Source organism: Halichoerus grypus, chromosome 14 (assembly GCF_964656455.1).
Source record: "Halichoerus grypus chromosome 14, mHalGry1.hap1.1, whole genome shotgun sequence".
NCBI lineage: Eukaryota > Metazoa > Chordata > Mammalia > Carnivora > Phocidae > Halichoerus > Halichoerus grypus.
Window position 1 is genome coordinate 16,678,644 of NC_135725.1, and position 27,441 is coordinate 16,706,084.

The 27,441-nt window shown below is 43.8% G+C and overlaps 2 protein-coding genes across 5 annotated transcripts in view; one reads left to right on the forward strand and one right to left on the reverse strand.

Moving 5' to 3' along the window:
- The window catches only part of NMRK1 (nicotinamide riboside kinase 1), a 37,661-nt gene extending 27,675 nt beyond the window's left edge, over positions 1 to 9,986 (reverse strand). For 2 of the 4 annotated variants that reach the window (XR_004910270.2, XM_036070472.2), the window contains exons 1-4: positions 9,751 to 9,985; positions 6,322 to 6,385; positions 1,182 to 1,272; positions 841 to 889 (exon numbers count right to left, since the gene is read on the reverse strand). Coding sequence is in view for 3 of the 4 variants with exons in the window: in XM_036070472.2 (XP_035926365.1) it covers positions 841 to 889; positions 1,182 to 1,272; positions 6,322 to 6,353 (172 nt within the window). In the remaining variant the exon portion in view is untranslated. Of the gene's footprint in view, positions 1 to 840; positions 890 to 1,181; positions 1,273 to 6,321; positions 6,386 to 9,750 lie in introns of all 4 variants that reach the window. The other 2 variants (XM_036070475.2, XM_036070477.2) reach the window with 2 other exon arrangements.
- Positions 9,987 to 10,236: 250 nt separating this feature from the next.
- The window catches only part of OSTF1 (osteoclast stimulating factor 1), a 51,452-nt gene continuing 34,247 nt past the window's right edge, over positions 10,237 to 27,441 (forward strand). Inside the window, exon 1 of the mRNA XM_036070471.2 lies at positions 10,237 to 10,492. Within this exon, the coding sequence (XP_035926364.1) occupies positions 10,459 to 10,492 (34 nt within the window). The 5' untranslated portion in view covers positions 10,237 to 10,458. The remainder of the gene's footprint in view (positions 10,493 to 27,441) is intronic.

The following is a 27,441-nucleotide window of genomic DNA, read 5'->3' on the forward strand; positions in this document are numbered from 1 at the left end:
ACTTTCTAAGAATCTTCCTCACTAACCATCAGAGGAGGGGATGAAAAGAAAAAAAATATTCTGGCTGGAGCTCAAGACACAAGAACAGGCAGTGACTCAAGGATTTTGCTTCTCTTAAAACTATCAAGTGTCTGTAAGAACTGATTACACAACATTTTTCCTCTAAGGTCGTCAAAGTTAAAAATAAAGAACGCAGTTCATGGCTTTTTAAGAGAGCTGTTTCTGTTGCCAGTTTGCATAAGCACTCAGTGATCATCTTGTTCATCAAAAAAGTTGATAAGACCATTAAATATAGTTTATTAGCATGATATTCTCTATAGGAAAATAAATTATTTTGTGATGGACTTTATAATCCTTTGGCTTCAGTGTTAGACTGGGCAAGGGAGCAAGGTGAAACCATCTCAAAAATACTCACTAACCTTTATGAGCAGTGGAAAGAAGAAACAAGCTGTCCAGTGCACCTTGGTCACTGGGAAGGTAAGCCCAGAGGATGAGCATAGGGTTTGCTTCAGGCGAGATTGCAGGAAGGGGGTGAGGGAAGTATGCTTAGTTATGTGTGCCCCAGGCAGGGATGAGTGGAGTACCAGCAAACCTACCTTGCTTTAGCTTTAGAAGAAAAATCTATTGTTCCAATGTTTTCAGTCTTAAATATAAAACTGGGGAAAAGGTTTCATTTATTTAAATAGTTGGACATAAAGCAGAAACCTTTACAAAAGTATGTGTAAAGTACAGCAATATATTTAAGCACATTTTTGAGACTGTCTTCATAGACAGAAAAGGTATTCGGGTTTGAAAAAGAAAATTAACATTAGCGAATGTGTCACAGACTCATCTACTTACCGTCATACTGCAGAAATCCATTTGTATCTGTCTCTATCTCAGACTCTGGCTGGTAAAAAGAACAAAGCACCCATCAAAACTGTGCAGTGCAGAAGTAATGCAACTATAGAGTGAAGAGGCGATAAACTTTTACTAAACGCTTTGGATGTGGAGAATAAATAAAATCAGAGCCGTACCAATAAGTAATGCCATCTAGTGGATAAGGGACATTACTGCATGGAGCCTACCGTGTCTACAAAAACTCTATCACTCAGCAAAGGCTTTTTGGATGTAATTTCATTAACTTTGCTACTAGAACTTTGTTGTGTTAAATGAATTATCTAAGATGTTTTTACAGATACCTTAAAGAAATCATCCTGAGATATGACACTGCAGTTTGGGAGGTGTTTCTGCAAATTCTTAGCCAGTGTTGTCTTCCCGCCATTTGTCACACTGAACAGAAAAAGAAAAAGAAAAAAAATTGAGCATACCAAGAAGGAAGATACATTTAATGTAAAACATTTTATTTATTTTTATTTTTTTATTTTTTAAAAAGATTTTATTTGTCAGAGAGAGAGAGCGCACACGCATGCATAAGCAGGGGGAGCCCCAGGCCAGAGGGAGAATCAGGCTGCCCGCTGAGCAGAGAGCCTGACACAGGACTCGATCCCAGGACCCTGGGATCATGACCAGAGCTGAAGGCAGACGCTTAACTGACTGAGCCATCCAGGCGTCCCTAAAACATTTTAAAGTGATCTTAGAAAAAAGATATTTAAAACAATACGTAATACCTAAGAAGAAATTATTTCTTTCATAGATACGTTGGTAAGTAAGTAGATCTACTTACTGTAACAGATGAGGAGAAATAAATTGGAAAGGATGGAGGAGAAAGGTCACTAAGTACCGGGCAAGTAAACTGGGTAATACGAAGTCTTAAAATTCCAGCTATTGTGTGGGAAGCAAAAGAATGTTTCGTCTATACTGAACCATTCCCAAGGCTCGCGTGCAACACTGAGAATATGAGTAGCACGTTTTAGTGCAAGTCCCTACAGCTGCACGTGGTCACTGTGATTTTGTTTCAGTGTGCCGTGGAGAAAAATGGAGGACTGGCTTATGACAACCCACGTACCATGCATTCACATCTCCGCTGTGGTGCTCCCTTTCTCCTTAATCTTGCTCCACTTTGGGCCAAATGGGAGGCCCACTGAAGCTTGTCACAGGGAGTCAGTTACTTGTCCCTCCTGGCTGGCCCGTGACATCGGGGAGAACGCGGATCCCCTGGTACCTAGTTTTCCAGCATCTAGCACCACACATAACACCTGAGAGGCGGGTCTGCAGAGCTTTTTTTAACCCGGGGCTGCTGCCTCAGAGGGTCTGGGGACACATTTGTGGACTTTGCCAACTTGAATGGGAAAGAAATTACATCTTTATTTTTATTACATTCTAACAGAATTTTAGCCTTTCCTTTCATTATAAGTAAAAAACAGCAGTAGTATTAACAGTACCCATGGCTTTGTCACCACTAGAAATCATAGATATTTTCATATCATGGTGCAAGGGGGGCAGATATCTTGGAGCATGATCGATATTCATTATTATTTCAAATTGATGGCAGTTTTTAGACCCACCCCTGGGCACTGTTATTTAATAAGTTAACCATGTATATATCACAAAGCAACAATCTGTTTTTTAAAATAGTTTTATAACTATATTTCAACATAACTGGTTTCCTTTATATTCCTGTATTTTATTTTATGCATTTAAAACCATTACTCTAGGGGCGCCTGGGTGGCTCAGTTGGTTAAGCGTCTGCTTTCGGCTCAGGTCACGATCCCAGGGTCCTGGGATCAAGCCCCGCATCGGGCTCCCTGCTCAGCAGGAAGCCTGCTTCTCCCTCTCCCACTCCCCCTGCTTGTGTTCCTGCTGTCACTGTGTCTCTCTCTGTCAAATAAATAAATAAAATCTTAAAAAAATAAAATAAAACCATTACTCTAAATCAAGACTTCATCATACTACTGAATGTTCACGGCACAAAAAAACTCTTAACTGCACATTTATATGCAGGAACGTGTACTTAATCCCAGATGATACATTGCAATGTATTTATAATCTAGAAAAGAAACTAATATTCATTCATCAAAATTGTTTACTGGCTGTAATTCAGTTATTACCTAAATACCTTATACCTACAAAGTACAAGGAACTTGATTCAAAACTTTTTTTCATTAATTTTTTTAAAGATTTTATTTATATATTTGAGAGAGAGAGAGAGTGAGCACAAGGCGGGGGTAAGGGCAGAGGAAGAGGGCGAAGAAGGCTCCCCGCTAAGTAGGGAGCCTGATGCAGCCTTCAATCCCAGGACCCTGAGATCATGACCTGAGCTGAAGGTAGCCACTTAACTGACTGAGTCACCCAGGCGCCCCGTAAAGTTTTTTTCATTTAAACTTAGAATACACAATTGGATAGGATATGGGCGATCTCCTTGAAAAGACAGAAGTGCCTGGGTGACTCAGTCAGTTTAGCGTCTGACTCTTGATTTTGGCTCAAGTCCTGATCTTAGGGTCCTGGGATCCAGCAGGCATGTCAACTCAATGGGGAGTCCGCTTCCTCCTTCTCCCTCTCCTTTTGCCCCTCCCCCTGCTCAAGCTCTCTCTCTCTTCCTTGCCCCCTCAAATAAATAAATCTTTTTTTTTTTTTTTTTAAGAAAACACAGGGAAGTGGGTGGGTATTACCCTTTGTCTTGAGAAAATACTGGTATAAAATTTCTCCCTTTTAACAAGAATGTCTGTAATCCATACTGAGTTTCCATTGTTCAGATACTGAACTTTGGTTTAAAAGAGAGAGTAAACAGGGCTAACTTTTTGAGCAACCTGGCCAGAAAATGTGTCATTTTCTAGACTTACCTCTTGCAGATGATACAGTCAAACCAACTGTCTCACTGACTTAGCTGGAGACAATGAGAAGCAAGCAGTCCAGTGTCATAGACTTGGAGGAGACAGACCAGACGGAAGGTCGTACAGGTCAGAGAGATGGGAGAGGGGTTTAACGAGAATTTAACAAGTCAGAGTGGCACAAGTTCAAGCCTACGATCTATACTTGGAATTCTGGTCAGGTGACACCTTAAGACTAACTCTTCTCTTTCAGCATGCTCATAACCACCATGCACCACCAAGCTCATGACCACCCTCATGTGCCCTCCAACCTCAGGGCAAAGGTGCCCAGACAGGTGCATGCTTTATCTTAGGATATGGGGAAGGAAAATGAGTAACTACTTGGGGCCACTTCCTTCTTTGTTCACAACACCTGGAACAAATGCACAAGTCCTGGTCCGTTTGTTTTTTTACGTGCCAAGAGACAGGAAGGGTGAGTGTATTTGGAATAGGACAGGGGGCTGAGGAGAAGTTAAAAAGGCTGTCTGCAGGCACTTAAGAGGCAAATCCATTCTGTAGCAGGTAGATATTAATATTATTTTATAGTTGAAACTAAGGATTGAAAGACTATATATATTCATAAAACTTGCCCAAGGTAACAACTAGCAAGTAATGAGGATGGGATACAAAGTCTAACTCCAAAGCCCATGGATCTTTTTTTTTTTTTCTCAAAGCCCATGAAACTTATATATTTTAACATCACAGAATACTGTGAGAATCTGATAAAGATTATATGCCTCTTCCCCAGAAAAATGAACATCTTCACACATGCATTCCATTTTTTAGGAGGATCTTGAATGACCCTGGAATCCTTTGGAACCCCTGCTATTCCTTGACTTCTTAACTGAATGATCACTTCATAGTGTAGCAAGGGGTAAGTATACAAGGAAGATACAACACTGAGTCTGGAGGAAGGAAGAAAGGCAGGAACAGAGGTCACTGTGGCTGAGTGTGGTAGGTGCTTCCCAGAAGCAGCACTAAAATGAAATCCTGGCCCTCGCCGAGGAAGAGACAGTGAAGGGGAGGCTTTCTTAGGGAGGTGTGGTTAGCACCTCACGCACAGGGGCAAGAAAGTAGGAGGCAGGTTTCTACACCTGGAACATGGAGAAGAAGGGAATGTTATTCCTACATATGCAGAATGAAAGTTGGTTTGGATGCTAGAGTAGACGTGGTAGCTGCCTCCCCAGGTTCTACCCTTGTTTCTGAGGTCTGGTTTGGACTGACCCCACTGTCAGCTCCAGAACAGGGCCCAGAACCCACTGGTATCCCCTTGTGCCCAAAAAGCACAGCCAACTCTAGGATGAATCCAAATGGAGGAAGACACAAAGAAGAGATGGAAAGACATGGAGTGTTTGGTGATACCGCTGAGCTCCATCAAACCTTCCCTGCAGCCTACGTGGCCCTGAAGCTAATACATTTCTTTTACTATTTATGGATGGTCTTCATATACTTGGATATTCAATTTTGTTCTAGAGAACTGGTAACCCACTGCATATTGTTCACTAGGTGAGAGAATAAACATTTCTGCAAGAAGATTCAACTGGTGGAGAGGTACCTAGGAAAGGTTAAGAGGGGGAGGATGGAATTAGGGAATGAGGGCCTGATTTAGAAGGGTGGCAATGAGTGCAGAAGGGAAAGCATGTCCAAGAAAAGCAATGCAGAGGGCGCCTGGGTGGCTCAGTCGTTAAGTGTCTGCCTTCCGTCAGGTCCTGGGATCGAGCCCCGCATCGGGCTCCCTGCTCAGCGGGAAGCCTGCTTCTCCCTCTCCCACTCCCCCTGCTTGTGTTCCCTCTCTCACGTGTCTCTCTCTGTCAAATAAATAAATAAAATATTTAAAAAAAAAAAAAAAGAAAAGCAATGCAGAGAAAAACAGAACTTTGGTTCTGGTTAGATGGGAGCAAGACGAGGCAGAGTTCTGACACTGGATTCATTCCCTTTTACCTCTAATTACTTGCTATAGTAACATAATACAACAATACAGTGATCTCCCCCAAGTTACAAACGTTTAATTTTAACAGTCTCAAATATTTCATTCATTGGACCACACCTAGTGTGAATGTACTCAGAAGAAAGATGAACACTGGACCACACCTAGTGTGAATGTACTCAGAAGAAAGATGAACACAACAAAGTAGCAAAACAACAATCCTTTGGAGCTGTTGTTGGTTTCTTATTTGCATGCATACCTCCGGTACCATGGGGAGGGTGACCCTATAATTTAGGACACTTTTGAGAGGGAGAGGGGCACGCAGCTAATAATTATGCCGGGGCAATCAGGACATCAGGATAATAAGGATAAAAGGTGTCTGGTGTCAACTCTGGGAAAGAAATGGTAAGGCAGGCAGGTTTTGCTTACTGACGGCCCTGTTTCTCCGTTTAGAGGAGACTCTCCCATCTCCTGTTGCCATTTATGTCGCTAGCACTCCCTCCCCTGCTTTATATTTGCCAGTGGGCTGCTCTCTTCCTCAGGACTCAGGAATCCTGACCCCTCCATCCCCCACCACATCCACAGGAAAACACCCTTTGGCCATCCTCAGTATCTCCACCAGCTTTTTGTAGCAAAATTACTCACCCACTGATTCCAATGACAAATGTTTTCATCATTAGCTTTGAAAATCACGTCTTCCTAAAATTTCCTAAAATTAAAAAAACAGAACAAAACAAATCGAATGCTTATCACTGAGATGTCTAGAGCAAGACAAAAAGACTAGAAGAAAGAGTCCTAAGTTAGGAGAGCCAGCTGAGGGGGAAAGATGACCATGATCTCTGGGGCATCTCCTACTCCTGGATTAGCCACGCTCAGTAGAAGGGCTTTACAAGGTACCAGCTTCTCTCTGCTAGACTCCATGGCTAAATCCAACAGCAGGTATGTGCTCAATAGGCCAAAGTCTCAGAGAACACACACTACAGAGTCTCAACTCTGAAACTCAAAAGAGTTTCAAGATACGATCACCTGGAGATGATCCACTTATTTCTCCAATGCCAGGGAACCCCACAGAGCTTGCCTCTCTCTCCTCCTGAAATGGGGAAAACATCACTGCCAGCCAGAGGCAAAAGGAAGTTAATTCCCCTTAAGGGTGCTATTTCCTCACTCAAAAACCTAAGTCCTGGGCCAGCGTAGACAAACTTTTTCCAAAAAGGGCCAGGTAGTAAATATTTGAGGTTTCGTGGGCCCAGAGGCAAACTGAAAGTTATTATGTAGGTACTTATGTAACAAGAGAGAAAACAAAATTTCCACAATGTTCTTGAGGAAAGTCAAAACATTACAATTGAGTACAATTTTGTTGTTGTTGTTGTTGTTGTAATAGCCGTCTACTAATGAGAAGAATGGAATTCTTTTCTTACTGGGATAATATTTCTCTTACTGGATTTCAGGGTTAGTGTTCTCAATCAGAAAAGTGACTGCAAATGTTCAGGGTGAGGGCCAGATTTTAGCCACAGGCCATTGTTTGCTGACCCCGGATCTGGGGGTGGGGGGGGTGGGGGGGTGGAGGGCAGTTTCACACAGGGCCCCCAGAAGTTCAGTAAAGCAGTCCTATGGATATTCTAATGAACCATTTGCACCTCTTTATGGGAAAAGGTGAGGCTCAGCTGGAGGGAACCTCAGAACAGTGGTTCCTGAGGGTTGCCTGACCTAATGCTGCTCTTTATTCCAGACTGCTCTGGTTGGGTGATCAGGGACCTAAGCTGGGCCGCTGGGGTGAGTAGCTCCTGAGCTGCAGACCCCCAGAGGCCCTCCCAGTTCCTATCCCTGACCTGAGTCCTAGCAAGTTAATTTCTTTCTTCTCTCCAGCCTGTTAAAAAGCACTTTATTACCAGGAGCAAAGAAAGGATGCTGCACATGTGCTGGCTTAATTGTGAGGCTCTCATGTATAATGGATGCCCTTTTTATTGATGTATTATTAATAGTTGAGCACACTGAATGGCAAGGACTAAGGGTCCCCCTGCTTCATGCCACATCTGTGCACACAGGGAGGATATTGTTTCAATTACATAGCATGCAAATAACGAGTGTGGTTGTGGCACTGGAAAGACGCTTGAGGGGGTTATTTGGGTGGAAACTAGCAATTCCGAAATGAAGAGTGAGAGACAGTCAAGGACCTACTTATAAAATTGCTTGGGTTCAGGAGGGAATTCCCAGGCAAATGCAAGTTTTTACCGAAACAGGAACCCTCAGTTCTATATTAGTCAGCTAACAGAGCTATCACCCAAGACAGTGTTTGGGTAAATGTCGGGCACAGTCCCTTAGCCCTAAACGGGTGGCAATGTGGTGCGAGGGGTGGGGAACTGGGAGAAGCCGAAGCAAAACAGGTGCTGGGGTGAGGGTGGGCCTAGCAATCCCAGAAGTCATTTATTTCAAAAACCTCGTTGGATGCACAGGGCAGCACCAGGTGAACTCCAAATTCGGGACTGGAATTGTCTACCTCCACACCACTTTGTGCTATTACATCTCCTGTTGCCCTCTTAGAGAACTATTTTAAAATCACACTTAAAAAACTTGCAACCAAGAGTTGCCAGACTCCATGAGGCAAAGACAAGCTTGATCAACTACAAACTCAATCACTGGATGTCTCCAGAGAGACAACCATTTGGACTTTGTAGTCTCATCAATCCGGGGCGTCTGATTACTTGGAATATATACCACCGCCAATCTTGTGGGATATTTATGTACTTTATTCTCCCAATAAGTGCCAAGCGTTCCATTTGCATAGGGGGAGGAGAACTAAGATCGTCAAGGGCAAACCCCGAAATGAACATTTTAATTTCTTTTTTTACCCTAAGTAAGATAGGTTGTCGAGTCCTTTTTTCATTACTTGTATGTGCTTATTATATGGATTCCACTACTAAACGGTACATTTTGGACTCTAAACTAAAATAGTCAGAGGTGGTATGTGCAGAAATCAGCAGAGTATAAGGAAGACAGCAACTTCCTTAATACAAATGGATGACAACATGCTAACGAATTGTTGTGCTTTAAAGAGCAGTCTGGTATTTTTACACCAGTGAAATGTTTCAGGACTTCTCACTCATTTGCTTTATTCAACAGATATTTTGATTATCTTCTTCCACACACCAGGGAAGTCTTTTCCTACTATTGTTTAAACTTTGCTCTCTTGTAGTAAACAGAAATCTCCCACGGTTAGAATTTCTGAATACCTCAACCCATGCCCCTTTCCCGTGGAATCACTTTTATCTTTCACTGACCCCTAACAAAAACTTTCAAGCTTCATTTTAGACAGACTCTCACGCAAAGTTTTTTTTCAACGTTTCTTCCCTCAAACATACAGTTGGTCTATAACACGGTGCTATTTCGAACTGAATGCACGCTGCATTTCTTGTTTGCTCCCGCCCTCGCCTCGCCTTGGAGAGTCAATCTGCTAGGTCGGGGGGTCGGCATTTTTCTGTGAAATGCCAGATAGTCAACGTTTTAGGCTTTGAGGGCAGCAGCTCAGCTCTGCTGTGAAGAGAAAAGCGGCCACAGGCAGTCCATAAGCAAACGAGCGTGGCTGTGCTCGAGCAAAACTTTATGGACCCCGAAATTGGAATTTCTTAGCATTTCCACGTGCCACAAAAATCTTTTGGTATCTTTTCAACCATTTAAAATGGTAAAAGCCGTCCTCAGTTAGCAGGCCGTTCGTTCAATTAACAGTGGGCAGGCGGGTCGTTGAGTTAGTCCACCCTAATACGGGTGGAAGGAAACCTTGCCTCCTCCCGTACGGATCAAGACCTGACCCCAACCCTGGTGACTTCTCTCCACAGCCCGTACCATCTCTTGGAGGGAGTCTCCCATTTTAAGGATCATTACGGGGCGTTAAAAGCACCACGCCGCGCCGTACACACACTCCTTGGCAGGCCATCTATCAGCCCGCTTAGGGTGGTACGAGTGCCCACAAGGCTTGCAAGACGCAACCTGGTTCAGGCTCCGGCGCAGCCACACATCGGGAGCACCTCCAGGCCTCCGCGAGGCTGCGCAGCGCGGCCGGGTCGCGCAGGTACTCACCGGGGCGCCAGTTCGAGCCCTCCCAAGCAAAGCGGCAAGAAGCGCGGGCCGAACGTGCGCCTGTCGCTGACCCGCCGCAACCCCCGAAGCTTGCTAGCCTAGAGGCTCACAGCCCCTGCCTCCGCGCCCCCAAGGGGTCGGAGGCGGCCCAGGTAGAGGACGCCAACCTAGGGATCCGTCCCACCCCGGCGGGACGCGGAGCGAGCTCCAGGGCGGGGCGAGGCGAGGCGGGGCGGGACTCCGGCGACCGTGGCCCCGCGCGCGCGCCCTCGCGGGGTCCGGCCCTTTCTCGTCGGGGGCGCGCGCGGCCGGGTCCGCCCCGGCGCAAGCCTGCGGCGCCCTCCCTCAGCCCCGGCTGGTTCCGCCGCCGCCGCCGCGCGCGCCGCCGTGCGCGCCGCCCGCGCTCCCGCCGCTCCGAAGCGGCCAGCCCGGGAGCCAATTAGCGCTCGGCGAGACGGCGGCCACTTCCTCGTCGCCCGGCCGCGCGCTCGGGAGGCTCGGGCGGCCGCGCGGCGGGGCGGGGCTTTGCGCCGAGCCGGTCTGCCTGCGTCCGCTCGTCCGACCGCCAAGGGTGGGCGCAGGTCCTTGAAGGCGCACCGCTGCGAACCCGACAAAAAGAAACTTTGGGGTCCCGGGAGTGCCGGCTGGCGGGGCGTTCGGTCGGCTTTTCGTGCGTGGTCTTGAGGCTCAGCCGCTCCAGGAAGCGCGATGTCGAAGCCGCCACCCAAACCGGTCAAACCAGGTAAGGGAGGCGCTCGCAGGGTTCCTCTGGCCGCCTTGGTGCCCTGCGCTTCCTCTGCCACTTGGCAGGGCTGACCACGCACGTACCCGGCCTGGAGCTTCGCTTTCGGGAGCCGACCCGCCAGGATGGGTCGCTTTGTTGGTTCGCTGCAGGGAGGGATCGTTTTGGATAGCAAGAGGATTTCGAGGATTTTTTATTTTAAAGGGGAGTCGCCCTCGATTTTGCAATATTGTCATTCGCTGCAACGTTCTAGTGGATGTGATAGCTACGTCCCATTGAAGCTTGACTGGAAGACAGGGACACTGATCCCCTAAGGGGGGAAAATAGATATATGCTTTGAAATGGTCTTTTGGCCACTTCCTCTTTTTTTTTTCCCGTGTGTGTCAGTGTCAAGTTCGAGTTCTTGACCGGCCAGAGCGAACGGGAAGTGCGCTGTTTGCAGGGTGGGGTGGGTGAGCGAGTCTCCTGTGGGACTTTGGAGAGGAGCCGCGTTTGAAATTGCCCTCGGGATCTTGGGAAAAGGATTTGGGAAAACTGTACGCGGGCTCGCGGCGACAAAAATTTAGGCTGCGGCAGAGTAATCTCGGCTCTTGCTCTTCGGGAGTGTCACTTTATCATTCAGTACAAGTCCTTTGCTTCTGCTTCCCCAGTGATTTTGCCGTGTTAAACTGGATTACTAAATCCCTCAAAGCGCTGTTCTTGGCCGATAGTCTGTTCACTTTTGATTCTATTCTTAGCATATTTTCTGTGATTGGGAGACACGAGAATGTAAAAGGGACTGACGTATTTCAATTCAGTACTGTAACAAACTCGTGCATTCATTGGTGAGTAATTACGGGAAACGTAGGAAGTGGAAGATAAATGGTTTTGATACACTCTGGGGCGTTTTCTTCCAATCTCCTGTAACTTCAGTATAGCACGAGCAGAAATGTATCCATTTACATCAAATTTCGAAGTAACCTTGGTTGCAGGCACTACACCTTTCATGATTATCTAGTTTTCTTTCTTTGCCATCATACAGTGGTGGTTTCAGATCATTTTATATGAAAATTATGTACATATATATGACAGTCATTCACTGAGGACTTACATTTTTTTGGTGGGCTGGGTGTGAAGGAAGTTGCTGGGAAGTTGGTTTTGCTGTGAGCAAAGATGGGGTGTGGCTAGTATTGGGTTCTGTGCTTTTTTATAAGTGGAATCTGATGAAGAGTTTGCATTTTAAGTGCAGGTGTAGGAGGTAGCAGCTTTCTAAATTCAGATGTAAATCAGATCTCAAGCATCCAACAAAACAGAGTTGTTCTTTGCTGGCTAAACAAAGTACTTTATTTTAAAGAACGTCCTGAGAAGTTAGTTATTCAAGAGGTTTTTCATCTCTCGAGACTTTAAGTGATGTCTTTGCTGTAGCTGGAGGGACATTGACTGTGGTGTGCAAGTGTGTACATGAGTACTCATGTATGTACCAGTTTGGTTGAAGGATCATACTGTTACTAGTTGGGGATACGCTCCCAGAAACCATTTTCGTGGTTGGACACCGCTTTCTCCTTCTCTTCAGCGAATCAGAAGGCAAAGGGTTGAAAATATCTGCCATTTTAGGGACAGCTTTGACTCCACACTGATTTATAAATGAGATCCAAACTCAAGGTCACCATAGAAATCGGTTTGTTAGTTTATGAATTTACAATGAGAAGTATTACTTTCAATCCGACTTGAAACATTGGGTGGCCTGGCTTAATTGAAAACAAAACTGTCCTATTATAGTACTGGTCCACATTTACTGTGTGCCGGGCACTGATATAATCACTTTACATGTATTAACTCATTTGCTCCTCACAGCAACCCTGTGAGGTCAGTACCATTATTGTTCCCATTGCACGGGCTGGGAAATTAAGGCAAGGCACAGAAAGGTAGGGAGGAGCAGGTAGGAGTAGCACCCAGGTAGTCTGATTTAAGAATCTGCGTTTCTACTCATAATGCTATTCTGCCTTACATCACCGTGCACCATTCACGTGCGTGGTCTTGTGTATTTTAGAGCTGGGGGGTGGAAGTGGAAAGGAAAGTGCCTCTTGTCCTCAGTCAGATCTTCCACTCACAGATGCACATAAAGGTCACCCCCTGGTTGGTAGCAGTGAGGGGAGTGAGCTTTACTTTCTTGTCCTGCAGGCAAGATTCATGGGTGAAAAATGTCTGAAGCAGCTTGGAATTGGGGGTAGCGGGTTGTATTTAATTTTTGGTTTCTTGGTTTGTTTATACAGGGCCTCATCCCAGATGACAGTTAAGGAAGGAAGGAAGGAAGGAAGGAAAGAAGGAAAGGGAAGGAAGGGAAAGAGCCATACAGAGGGAGGGAAGAATAAGAATAAGAGGAAACCAGAGGAAAGGACACGCGTGTCCTAAGGTCCGCCAAAGTTTCTAAAGGGTGGCTATAGATTTGGCTCTCAGCTTCCAGCATAAAGGTAAAAAAGATCAATTATAAGATTCCTACTGTTCATAAAAATAAAATGTGTTACTTTCTCAGAGAAGAGTTATTTTAATGGCACTGAGATCTGAAATAAACTTCCCATGGGTTCTCTCAAAGTGTTGGAGTGGACTGCACATCTCTGTAAGAAACACAAGCGGGACATCATAGTGGTGGTCCCTATAGCTTCGTGCAGAGCGAGACCCCGGCAAAACAGCATCGTTCAATTCCATAGGAGTGCTGAAGGGAAGGGAGCTAGGTGAGGGAGGACAAAGGACTTAATGGAAAATTTGAGTAGCAAGGGACATTAAGCTATAATGTGGGTAATGTATCTATTGGGATGATTGGCGTATATCCCATAAAAAGACTGTTTGCTTTTGCACCTTCCTGAGGTTATACCAGACTTTGGGTTTGTAGCCACATCCAAAAATCATTTGCTAAACATTTCTTAATATATGCAGCTAATTATTTTAGGCCTTGTGGTAGACATTGGGGTTCCCAGGCGCAATAAAATAAGGTCTCGTCCATGAAAGTATCGAGTCTGATGAGGGAGATTTAGGTATCTATAGATAATATCTTAAATTGACCCGTATCTGTAGTTGGATGCTGATCTTACCCATTTTGTAAGGAAAAACCTCGTAATTAAAAATAAAAGTAGTATATTTTCCATCTTTCTTCCTTTCTTCTCCAAACCTTGTAGTATATTTTTTATTATAGGAAATTTAGAAAATACATACAGAAAAAATATATAAAAATATAAATATCATCCCTACCTATCTACTGATAATCACTGTTTTCTCTCAGGTGTCATTTTTCTTCGTCAAATCCATTTCATTAAAAAAAGAAAATACTAACAATTATCCTCAGAATGGTATCTCAGTTTCAATTTTAAGTGTTTTGCTGTTGATTGGCTTGTTTCCTACCGTGGGTACACTGTTGCCTACGCTCTGCTTGAAAAATCACGTGTCACATTTTGACCTTTCCTTGCTTACTGATGTCTTTTTATAGGGTCACTTTTGGCCACTCTATGTCTGTCATTGAAACTCTCCCCTCTCATTGTTAGATGTGCCACCAAGGTGCTCAGTCTGCTAAAAAGTGTCACGTTTCATGGTCTTCAGCTCATTCTTCAGGGGACCCTCCTACTTCTTCGGGACGGATGCGGCCTCTCCGGTTCTTGTCAACCACCCTCCCGAGCCTTGTAGTTCAATTAGGGTGAACTTGCTGAGCTTGTCAGAGTGTAGATGAACAACTTGTGTTCTCACAAAAACTTTTTTTTAGAGGAGACTTTATTCTGAGACTTTATTCTGTGAAGATGGGCCAAAGGATATTGAGTGAGATTTGGACTAGAATCATCTCATTCTAAGCCGGTTTGATAACCCTCCACTGTAGTTGGAAGCCTGATGTCTGACCTTGACCAGTTCTTTCAAGTGGCTTATTGATTTTGGTGGTGGAAGTAAAGCAGCCTAAATACTTTATGTGTCTTAGGAAAATAAATTCATGGGACTTTGAAGAAGCAAATGTCAGTATTTTGGGTTCTTTTGTATTTACAGTAAAAACATGATAAACTTCAAAGATGTCACCCATGTGCTGCTTATATAACATTGATGAGAGGAAAAAAGGCTTCATCTAAAATGATCTGAGCTTTTGTGTATTTTTTTCCCTCTGAATAAATGAATTAGTCAAAGGTGAGAGTATGGGGTTGGCTGGAAATATGCATATGGATAGTGTCCTTCATAAACTTCATGCTCCATTTATTCCTGGTGGCAGAATAAAGTTTGGGAAGCATTTTGAAAATTCCAGAATGATGATGATGATGATTATAAGAGTAATAATTAACATTTATTTGGCTGTGTCAGGTACTGTGTGAAGCACTTTATATGCTCCATCTCATTTAATTACTCTAACTTCCCTATGAGGTGGGTCCTAATATCCCCATTTTATGGGTGAAGTAGGCCTTAGTGAGGTTAAGTAAACCACTTAAGGTCTCAGAGCTAGGAAGTGGTTGGTTTGACCTGGGAAGGGAACACAAGCTTTAAGTGGAAGCTATGCTTTTTGGGCAGAGAAATCTATGAAGATTCCATTAGATTGGACTGGCTTTTGTTGGGCAGTCACCTTTATTAACTTATACAGTTGTATTATTTGTAATTGTGTTGTATAACTCCCCTCTTTCAATGCATCTGTATTAGACTATTAGACACTTTTTGAGAGTAGAATAACCTTTTGTTTTCTTGTAACTTTGTGGCAACTAAACTTTTTATTCTTGGCAAATAAATACAAAGTCTTGATACATAACAAAGTCTTTGTCTGGAAGAAGGTGGGGTAGGCCATGGATGGGTACATCTTATAGCTTCACTATAAAGCAGCATAGGCTGGAGGCAGTATCCATCAGTACTAGTTCTGGAAATAGTGGGGTCCCGTCCCTCCTGTGTTTCAACATTCACACAGCTTGACTCCAGTGTGACTAGTGCCGTGAGCTTTTGTGACACACCTGTGTAAGGGAGGGGCAAAAAACCTTTCCTCTACCCTCTTATGTTCTGTATCTGGGTCCTGCAAATTAAGCTGACACAAAATCAGATTAACAGGAAGAAAAGGCATACAAATTTAATTGATGATTTCAGGTTTACCTGCACAGGGGCTATGCAGAAAAGAGGTGAAAATCCAAAGAAGGGGTAGATTTGGAACCTTAAGGGCCATTTTAACAAAGGGTGATACATTGTGGAGAAGTGACTAGACAAAGGAAAGAGAGGTTTTGTTTTCTAGGGGCAGTAAACTGTGGGAAGGTAAATATATGGGGAAACAAGTCAAAGATAAGGGTTATTTTAGTAAGGTTTCTTTATGCAGACGCATTTGGGTGGCATCTCTATCTGAAGTTGAGTTGTTCTCTTTTTTGTATGGGGGCAGAACTCCTTCACAAGGGGAATTTATGCCCTACTTTTAGGCAAGTGGGGGGAGGGCAGAGAGTTCTTCTGTGTCTGCTTTTTCTCAGTTGCCTTCAGCTCAAAATAATTCTTATACCAAGTAGCATATTTTGGGGTGGCATATTCTGATCCCCTTTACCTCATGTCCAGTGAAAACCATTGCCAAAGTTGTACTCAATTGCTTAATGCTCAGGGGAAGACAGAATACGTGAGAGAGAGAGAGGGACAGAGGGAAGGAGAGGGATGGAGAAATAAACTTTCAGTGGGCTGATGAGAGCCTACACGTTAAGATTTTCTATCAGTTTGTCAATACTTCAAAAAAGCTGGGCGCCTGGGTGGGTTCAGTTGGTTAAGCGTCTGCCTTTGGCTCAGGTTATGATCTTGGGGTCCTGGGATCGGTCCTGGGATCGGTCCTGGGATTGGGCTCCTTGCTCAGCGGGGAGTCTGCTTCTCCCTCTGCCCCTCCCCCCTGCTTCAGCTCTCTCCTCTTTCTCTCTCTCTCCCCAAAATAAATAAAGTCTTTAAAAAAATTTTCAAAAGAGCTGCAAAAAAAGATAATCAAATATATTGAAGGAGTTTGGGGGAAAAATTACAGATAACAGTACCCAGAGAGCTCCCCCTATTCTTTTGAACGAGGCGTGATAGTCCTTTGTATCTATTAATTCAAACCCACATTATTGCACATTTAGATTATTTCCACATTGAGATAGTTACAACAGCCTTGTTGCTTACTTGGGTGGGAGTAAATCCACAAGAGAAAGTCCTGGCAGTGGGATTGTTGTATCAGAGGGTACGTGCATTGTCGTTTTCATAGACATTTCCAAAATGCTCTCCAAAAAGGGTTTTACCAGTTGACCTTCCTACCAGAAAATGTGTGAGCATGCTTTAAACAGAAACTTTGTAGTGCATGTGATAACAGATAGGAATCAAAAGGCTGGGCATTCCAAGGCAGAGAGTTTGAGGAAGCTGGGAGGGTGTCACCTAAGAGGGGGAATTTAAACAGAATCTGGAATGCTGTGTCAGAGTTTGTAGGCAAAAGAAGGGGGGACCGTCATTTAACTCGGGCAAAATGAGGTCACTTGGGGCAAAATGAGATAACTTGATGTCCTCTTATCTTCATTTGCCTCAGAGAAGCCAGAGAAACGTGGTAGTCACACATGGAAGCTGTGACCTGGAGAAATTTCTTCCGAATTAAAGAGAAGGCCATTTGCCTAGCGTAATAGTTTGTGGAAAACCGTACTTTGCACGCAGAAAGTGAGACTTTGAGTGCCGGCATGTCGGTCCTCTGTGTTCGCATCTGCGTGTCCGTTTGTCAGGACGTTAACAATAACTGTGGTGTTTAGGGGGCAGCCGTGTGTTAAAGAGGGTCACGGTTTAAAGTCACTTCAGTCACTGCTGGGACTGCTGTGGCCACTTCCTCTTAATGGATTCTCGCTTGTCATTTCCCACTTTATGTTTGGGCATCTGTAGAATTTTTAGAAAGTCACAAAGGCAAATTCCTCATCTTGCTCTTGGGGTAGGAGTTGGGGGGGAAGAGTTTTGTATTTGTGCATTTTGATTAGCGTGGGATTTTAAAACTCATTAGCATCCCTTAGAATTTGATAAACTACTTAGATTTAATATTCTTGGGACCAAAGAGTGCACTGAGCAGGAGTCCTTTCCTAGTCTCTTGCTCCTGATTTCCAGGGAGCCTGAGGTGATTTGAATTTAAAATAAGGAAGACCTAGAGCCCAACTGGTGTATTCTCCTGCTGGAGGGTCTGTCCCAGGCCCCTTACAAGAATCTGAAGGCAGGTCTTTCTGGCATCCCTCCACTCCAGGGGTTTTGCTTGGTTCTGGGAAACTTGTGGATTCTATTGAGGGATTCCCTCATGGAGGAGGAGAGACTTAAATCAACTCACTTGCATCAGACAGAGAACTGACTTCCGCCTGGAGAGTATTCTGGAGTGGCTGTGTCTTCCAGGAACCTCCTGACCTAATCCATTACTTGGGGAGGACCCGCCTCCAAGTCCCAGCTCCCCCAGCATGGGTAGGGGTGGCCAGGCTGAGAGAAGCCCCTCTGGCCTTTTGCCACAGTTTGCAGGGGTCTCAGACTCCGGATTTGGAAGGTTCCAGAGAGTCTTAGACTTCCTTGCTTGAAAAAACCAGAATCTTAAGACGATCTCTAAAATATTGCCTACGCAGGTTGGCAGGATTCTGTGGCTGCATTTGGGCCTGTTGTTTTGATGAGTCAGTGCAAGTTTGTCGATAGTAACCCCGGGAGCAGAAGGTATTCTTGCTGGTTTTTTTTTTTTTTAGGTAAGGAAGCTGGCTGTGGAACACAAACAGAAACCTGTCCCTCCAGAGTTCATTCTCTGAATGGTGCGTCAAAGTTGACATTGTTCTCAACCTTATTTTTCTGTTAGGGAATAAATCATTCTCTTTGATTCCTCTGAACTCAGGTTCTAAACCGGACCAAGCAGCAGCTGCCCACTGGGACCTGGGCCTCCTTTAAGCTGAACCATGAAGTGGGAGTCGCTGCTTAGGGAGCTTGCTCACTTCCTCTTTCAGGGAGCCTGTCCCCTCGACAGGGCTGCCTCTAGTCCTTGCCTAATGCCTTCCTACTCTTGAAGACCAATTCTGTACCTAAGTTTTGGGGCTCTGAAGGGTGCCTAGCAATTGACACTGGCTTGGTAGGAGCTCTATTCTCCACAATGGGCTCCTGCCCATTTTCTGATTTTTGCTCAGTACGAGGTCTCTCCTGTGTCTTGACATCTGGTCTAGCACTCTTTTTGTTTACTGGCACTGGGAAATCTGCTCCTTAGTCCATCCTGAGTCCTTGTCATTGGCCTGCTTTTTCCCTTCTTGGGTACATGCTCCATATCACGGGGACCTTTGGCTAATACACCTGTGCCTTTCTGACTTACTGTGACCCAAAGATTAGTGTGGGTCTCTGTCTACTCTTTTTTTTTTTTTTTAATTTTATTTATTTGAGAGAGGTTGAGAGAGGGAGAGAGAGAGCATGAGCAGGGGGCGGGACAGAGGCAGAGGAAGAGAATCTCAAGCAGACTCCCCACTGAGTGCCGAGCCCATTGCAGGGCTCCATCTCACGACCCCAAGATCATGACCCCTGAGATCATGACCTGAGCGGAAATCAAGAGTCAGACGCATAACCCACTGAGCCATCCAGGCGTCCCACCTGATCTGATTTCACTTAGACTAACTACACAGGACAATGGAGTTTGTTTTTGTTTGTGTGTTGTTTTGTTCTTTTTGCAGTTTCCCTAGAGGAAGATAACCTCAGGTGGCCCTGCAGAAATGTGTCCCATGAGAGGTCCAGTTGGACCCTTGAAAAAAAAATGTGGTCACTCATGAACGGCTGTTGAGATGTTGAGGCCTTTTTTCTTTTTTTTTTTTAAGATTTTATTTATTTATTTGACAGAGAGAGACACAGCGAGAGAGGGAACACAAGCAGGGGCAGAGGGAGAGGGAGAAGCAGGATTCCCGCCGAGCAGGGAGCCCGATGGAGGGCTCGATCCCAGGACCCCGGGATCATGACCTGAGCCGAAGGCAGACGCTTAACGATTGAGCCACCCAGGCGCCCTGAGACGTTGAGGATTTTTAAATGTTTGGAAAACATACAAAGTTAACTGTAACTCAGTAACATCAAGCCTGTAGATTTGAGGTCTAAGAATATATATATTCTGCTAGTTTTTTGAAATTAAGTCTCTGCAAAATATTATTCTCTCATCTTACTTTTTCCTGTCTGTTTTGGAGTTGACCGTTTTAAGCCATGGATTCAAGTTTAGAGCTTGCTTTGTAGAAATTCTTATATTTCATTCCAGGAAGGAGGGTTTCAGAGCTTCTTTCTGAAAGAGGGACAATTCTTTCTCTAAGAGAGTGGTTCTAAGCCCACCCATCACGTTGTAAGTTATATAGGGCTCACACAGAAACCAGAAGCTTTTTTTTTTTTTTAATTTATCTGAGAGAGAGAGAGAGAGAGAGGGAGAGAGAGGGCAAGTTCACACACACGAGTGGGAGGGGCAGAGGGAGAGGGAGAGACAAATCTCAGGCAGCCTCCATGCTCAGCGTGGAGCCCCAAGTGGGGTTTGATGTCACGACCCTGACCTGAAACCAAGAGTTGGATGCTTAACCAACTGCGCCACCCAGGTGCTCCTTTTTTTTTTTTTTTTTTTTTAAGAAAATAACATTTATATACTCATAGGGATATAATGACAAATTTACGAATGTAGCATTGTACTGATGGGAATAAATGTTATTGCTATAATTTTAGAACTCAAAAAAAAAAAAAAACCTCTGTTTGTAATTAAAAATTGAGTGTTAATTTTCTACCAAATGTCTTAAGACCGTAGGTAAAGAACTGCAATTTGTTGGAACAGATGATGAGCTAAGGCAGGTTGCTTACTTCTGCAGTTGGACAGTGGGCACCAAAGAAGAGCAAATTCCTAGTAATTATTATGAAAGCCTGCAATTTACACAGCTGCTTCATATTGCTGGGAAGCCACTGTCCTGGAGAGCATTGGATTTTCCCTCTTCTGTCCCTGTGGACAGAGGTGATTTTCACTGTCATCCCATCCACATTGTAAACAGCAAATGTTTCTTCAGACTCAAGGGTTTGGGAAGGGGCAGGGGTGTTCCTAGACATTTTAGGACAAATTCCAGTGTCTCAGTCCCCTGCCTTCCCCCGACTGATGACCCCATGTTCATAAAATGATAAATGATCTTCTGGGCATCCATTAATGAAAAAGAGTTAACAACACACACAAAATCTGGGAGCACGTTGCAGCCCCAGGAGTGGGTGTGAAAGGTGCTGTGGGTCTTAGAGCTGCTGAGGTTAGTCGCTGAGTCTTAAGTATATGACCCTGGGGAGTGCTATCATGGGCTCCCGCCCAGGCCTTGAGAGGAAGGGAGATTTTCATAAGAATGGTCCTGTAATTACCCTGTTTTAATTACAACCCTAGAAAACCACAGCTTTTCATTTGTCCTGCCTTGCCACTCTCTAGGGGAAATCCAACTCCATTCTCTCTCAGCTTCCTTCTTCCTCCTCCCCAAGGGCTGATTCTGGTTTGGGAAAATACCTGAACATTTCTTTGGGTTTAACATTCTCCCCTGGCCTTTTCTGGGAGTCACTTGGACTCTTTGGGTCTTCCCAGACATCCAGACTTCTATCTAGACCCTCATTTCCATAAACATTCTGGACTTTGGGGACCAGGCAAGTTGGGAGGAGGCATGGATCACCTGGGGTATCCCCTTGCCTGGGCCAAGCCTTCAGCAAGGGGCCATGTGGGGCCCTGGGATGGCGGGTGGGCAGATCTCCCACCAGGGTGTCCTGGCCAACGTTTCCAGGGCCACCAGGTGAGGCTCACCACTTTCATGATCTGGAACTCAACCCTCAGGAGCACTTAGTGAGCCTTGTGAAGGGGCACCGTTGTGTGTCTTGAGAGAAGATGAAATTAGGGAAATAATTTCGTTTAAAGGCTGTTGTCTTAGTAAGTAGATGATGTTGGAAGAAGTAACTGTCGTAGACCTTTTGTTGGTTTCCTATAGATGGTTCTGTTGTAATTTTGGATATGCGTTTTGGCAGAGTTTCTTGTATGTGCTGCCGAAGAAAATTTGAATCCTTTTGTTTCCTGAATGGAGAGGAGCTCAGTTTCAAGGTTATTGCTTATTCATTGCTCTCTACTAAGTTTTTCCCGCTGTGTTTGATAATATTTCTCATTCATCCAGAGTTTGTATTCTTATACGGGAGTTCTCGTGTTGACTAGAAATCGAAAAATGCCCTCAGCTACAGCTCTGGCCCCGTATGTCTATCAGGTAAGCTTCAAGTAAGCACCTTGTTTAAGCTTGGGTCTATATCTCTAGAGATTTTCTTTTTTTTGTTCTTAGCTACAATGTATATCTTTGTCCCTCTATCAGGTTTTAAAGGGGTTCTCTTTTAAATAAAGGAGACATTTTTATCATCCTGTTGTCTTGCTAGCATGAGTCTTTATTAGAGGGCTAAGACCAAGGCAACTTTTTTTTTTTGGCAACTTTTTATCTCCTCTAAGTACAACTGTAATTTTCCAATGAATTGGGCGTTCATGAAGTCTAAGTTTTAAGCTTGTCCATTTATTATTTGCTCAAATAAAAAAAAATTCTCTTGAATGAAAAATAATTTCCAAGGCCATTTTTAATATTTTGTATTCTGAGAGTGTTTCATTATTGCCAAGAGTACCAGATACCTAAATCTGAATAAATTTCCATTTGGTCTCTGGACAGTGGTTACACACATATATTAAATGCTCTGGCCTCGTGTTTTTTCAGACTGTGAGTGGTGACCCAGTGGTAGGTCATGAAGTCTATACAGTTTGTCACGACTAGCATCTTTTTTTTTTTTTTTTAGATTTATTTATTTTGGAGAGAGAGCACAAGAATGAGCATGGGGTGGGGGGGACAGAAGGAGAGGGAGAGAATCTCAAGCTAACTCTCCAATGAACGCGGAGCCCTTCATGGGGACTCGATCTCACAACCCTGAGATCGTGACCTGAGCCAAATCCAAGAGTCAGATGTTTAACCGACTGAACCACCCAGGCGCCCCTGTCATGACTAGCATCTTAATAAGAAAGAAGGAAAGAGAATAGAGCAAGAATAGAAAATTTTAGAGAGAATCACTCAAAAGTAAGGATAAGTATTTTTTTGTGAAACATTTTTTCATTGTGTGTGTGTTTCCTGAGCTCTGATGTACAATGTATTTCTTAATGTGGGTCTCAGAAACATTTGAGAAACCTCTGCCCTGTCTGTGCTCATGTCCCCAGTCGGCATTTCTCCCACCTGGCCTCAGGTACGTGGATCTCCTTGATGTTTCCTCCACCATCCGTCCTGGTCTCCAGCCCTCTGGGTCCATATTCTGGGTCTACCCAGACCCTCTTTCTTTGGCAACTCCTCTTATCCTTCCAGAAACAAAATGGATGTCACCTCTGGTAGAGCGTGCACTGACCTACGAGTCTCCCCACTGTCAGCGGGCTGTATGTTTCCGGCCACCTGTATTCTCCTCTAACCACAGTTAGCATTGTGTTTGCTTGTCTCTCCAGTGGTGTGTGTGTGTGTGTGTGTGTGTGTGTGTGTGTGTGTGTGTGGTGAGATCAAGGAGACAAAGAGGACTCATACTAAAAAACAAACCCTGCTGGGGCGCCTGGGTGGCTCAGTCGGTTAAGCCTCAGACTCTTGGTTTTGTCTCAGGTCATGATCTCAGGGTCGTGAGATCGAGCCCCGCCTCTGGCTCAGTGCTCAGTGCACACCTCGTCCCCCCCAGCTCATGTGTGCACGCTCTCTTAAATAAATAAAATCTTTAAAATATAAAAAAATAAAAAATACCCTGCTGATAGAATACAAATAACATGTAAGTTATGCTTCAATAGGGCATTAAAAGAAAACATGTTTTCCTGATAATATATGGGATTCTTACTCTTTGTGAACAGAGAAAATAAAGGGAGAAAATGAACATGGCTCATAGTTGTATCACCCAAAGTAACTGTTAGCATTTTGATATTATTTTCTTCTACTGTTTCTTCCATACATATTTTTGTTTTGTACAGGTGATCATAAATGTAATATTACCACCAGCCTTTTTTATGTAACACTAAATAAAGCACAAGCGTATCCCCAAAGAGCTGATTTTTTTTTTTTTTTTAGAGAGAGAGAGAAAAAGGGGTGTGTGTGTGCTCTGCAACTGGGGGAGGGGCAGAAGGAGAGGGAGAGAATCTCAAGCAGACTCCCCAGAAGCCCCCCAAAAAGCTGATTTTTAAAGGTCACGATAAACCTTTTATTGTTATTGTCGGACCTCTGTTCCAACATGTGTACACATTTACATGTTCTCTTTTTTCTGTAATTCTATATTCATAGCTGTTGTGGGCTGAATGTTTATGTGCCCCCAAAGTTCGTATGTCAAAGCCCTAAACCCCAATGTGGTGGTATTTGGAGATGGGCCTTGGGGAAGCATTTAGGTTTAGAGTAAGTCATGAAGGTGGGGTCCACATGGTGGGGTTAGTGATTTCCTAAGAGCGAATCTCTCTGTGTCCTTGCACACAGGAAAGGTCATGTGAGCACACAGTGGGCAGCCCGCCATCTGCGTGCCAGGAAGAGGGTTCTCACCGGAAACCAAATTGGGTAGTATCTTGATGTTGGACTTCTCAGCCTCCAGAACTGTGAGAAATTAATGTCTTGTTGTTTAGACCACCCAGTCTGTGGCATTTTGTTACGGTGGCTTGAGCAGATTAAAGACAAGAGCTTGAGCAGATGAAAGACAATAGCTATAGGGTTCAAAAATGACAATTTAAAACTCACATTGAATCCTTGAATAGTCCCTAAGAGGTATGATATTACATTTTATGCTTTGTTTGCTTAACAAAAGCATGAAGATTTCTCTGCAGGGGTGTTGTAAATGTTAAATTCTCGGATACACAGGAATGGGATTTGGGTAAATGGCTGTCTTGCTATTGAGTATAAAGACGCAAGGAATAACCCCCCAAAGTAACTAAAGATTTGTAGTAATTAATAACAGCTAACACTTGTGGGCACAGAAAATGCCTCAGGAACAGCACTCAGTGCTTTATGTACATTGATTTGTTTCGTTTCGCTTAATCCCAGCATGCGGGCATTGAAAGCTCACATCTTTCTGAGCTATATCCAGAGTTCAGAGCATGAGCTCTGGAGTCAGACGGTCTGGGTTTAAACCCTATCTCTGTCCCCTTTCTAGCTGTGTAGACCTGGAGTAGCTACTTGCCTTCTCTAACCTCAATTTTCTCAGCTGTAAAATGGGCGAAATACATAAAGTATTTACGGCCCAGGATTACACTTTGAGGATTAAATGAGTTGGGGTAAATCAGCACTTTGTATGGTGCCTGGCACATGGTAGGTGTCCCATAAACATGAGTTGAGATGGGTAATAACATTTTGGATGAAAGATTTTAGTGTCAGGATCTTCCGTTTCAACTTTGGGTGTATAGATAACCAATCATTTCACATAGGATGTGAAACCACACTGCTTGTGGAGTCTGTGAGAGGCAGATTTGGATGCTTCATGCTATGATGCTCCTGTGGTCTGACTTGTTACCAACAGGAAAAGGGACCAGAGGATGGGGGAAGCAGACTTTCTTTGATAAAGATCCAATTAGGAAATATTTTAGGCTTTGTGGGTCACAGATGGTTTCTGTTGCAACTATTCAACTCTGCCATCGTAGAGTGAAAGCAGTCATAGACGGTGTGCAAATACGGGTCTGTTCCAATAAAACTGTATTTATGGACACTGCAATTTAAATTTCAGATGATTTTCACTTGTCTTGAAATATTAATATTTTTTGATCCTCCCCCTTGCTCCCAACCATTAAAAAATGCAAAACCGACTTAGTTCCTGGGTCATACAGTAACCAGTTGTTGCTGTCATGGGTTGGCCCCCGGGTTCATCTTGCCTTTTGCAGGAAGTGGCGTGACCAGTGTCGCCTTTTTTAGTTAAATTCCAAGGACTGAAATAAAGATTTTTCTAACATTCTTTCCCGCGGGTCTCCTCAGAGTGACTTTGGAAGCAGTTTGTCTGGGAGTAAAGGGTCTTTAGGGGGCCATTGCTCCCTCTCTAATGTTTAGCCAGTCAAGACATAGTTGACAATGAGTGTGTCATTTGAAATTTTGCTCTTTGGGACTTTTATGTTAGACCATGGAGAGGAAATAAAAATAACCAGCAGTTATGGCTCCTGAAGACGTAAAAGTCACCAGGTTTGCTGAAAGGCACTGAAAAGTTTAAGCAAAGGAAAAAATGGATAAGAAAGGCACAGTGTTAATAAACAGAACCCTCTTGTCAGAAAACACACTGGCTACTGTTTTTAACGAGTCTGCCATTCCTGCAGCTGAAATCAAGACATGTTTCAAATTCTTCAGTTTGTTTTTTTTTTTTTGGATTGGATGAGGGGAGGCGGCAAGAAAGAGGTGGTGTTGGTGTAAGGGATGTAAGGTGTAAGGGATGAAAATATTATGTTCATATTCTTTTTTATTAGTTATATCCTTTATAGGTATATATGCAAATAGGATTCATTGGATTTGATTTCGTTAATCCAAGAATATAAGTATGAGGGAGGAGACTTACTCTTTTTTTTTTTTTAAAGATTTTATTTATTTATTTCACAGAGAGAGACACAGCAAGAGGGGGAATACAAGCAGGGGGAACGGGGAGGGAGAAGCAGGCTTCCCGCGGAGCAGGGAGCCCGATGCGGGGCTCGATCCCAGGACTCTGGAATCATGACCTGAGCCAAAGGCAGATGCTTAATGACTGAGCCACCCAGGCACCCCAAGACTTATTCTTTTACACTGGAAACTCTTAGACATTGCTGTGCTCACAAGATGGTGTTCTCTACAAGGATGAAAGCCTCTGTGTTTTATCTTCAAGAGCAGTGTGCTTTTGTGGAATGACGTGAAGAGATCTTCACCCAGAAGCCTGTTGTGAGCTAACCACCTCATTTATGGGCGTTGGAATCCACAAAGCCCAGGGGAGCCTGTGTTGGCCCAGCAGAGCACAGCTGTTTCCTCTTACCGCACAGTCAAAATGATGGCCTTGACTCTTGGATGCTATCACATAGACTCCCTGTGTTTTGTTTTTGAGCAGAAAACATCCTGTTTCATCATGCATGTTTAATAGAAATTTTAAATATGTTTAGTAGAAATAACATTAATATTTTTATTTGCCTTGAGAATATTCGAAGGTGGGCGACACGTTTTTCATACCCACAGGGTATAAATGAAGAAGTGATATTCCCTGCATTCTCTTAGACAAATACGAGAACTCGGGTGTATATGGTAAATTCTTGGTTTTCCATGATGCTCCCTTGTTCAAATAATTCTCTTCCTCTTCTTTCTTTTCAAAAACTCCTCTATTGGTTTGAACTCTCTGGGGCAGATGGGAGAATATTAGTTTTTATATGCTAGCTGAATCTTGAAACCCACAAAGTAGAGGGAATAGCACTCACTCTTTAGAGAGTCCTGTATAAATCCCTAATTTGATCAGATAGTGTAGAGGGGGTCACTTTCAAACTTTTTTTTGACTTTGATCTTCAGGAAGATACATATTTTATTTAATCGTCTGATACATACAGAAGTATATACACACACACGCACACACACACACTAGACCATGAAGTTCACCTTAGCCTCAAATTTCTTCCTAAATCTGCCAGTCGGCTTCGGCTCACTGGTCAAATGGTGGAATGCCTTACTTCATTGTTCATTCTGGCACACCTAGACTTGTACTTGAACGAAGATTGTAGATCGCATAGATAACCCTCCTGTCTAACCATGAGGTGGCAACAGTAATGCAAACAGGGCATACCATTTGCATTTATTACCGTAATATTCACTTTGAAAAGCAGGTAAATACTCTAAATGTAACTGTTGCCGTGTCCCCTTTTATACTTTTTTTATCCCCTTTTATGCTTTGTATATGGAGATTCAGTCAACTGAAAGTATCAATGTATATTTTTTATTGGAAAATAAAATACTGCAAAAATTGATGATGGTGAGGCAGTGAATTCTATATGTCTAAAAATGATGATATAGATA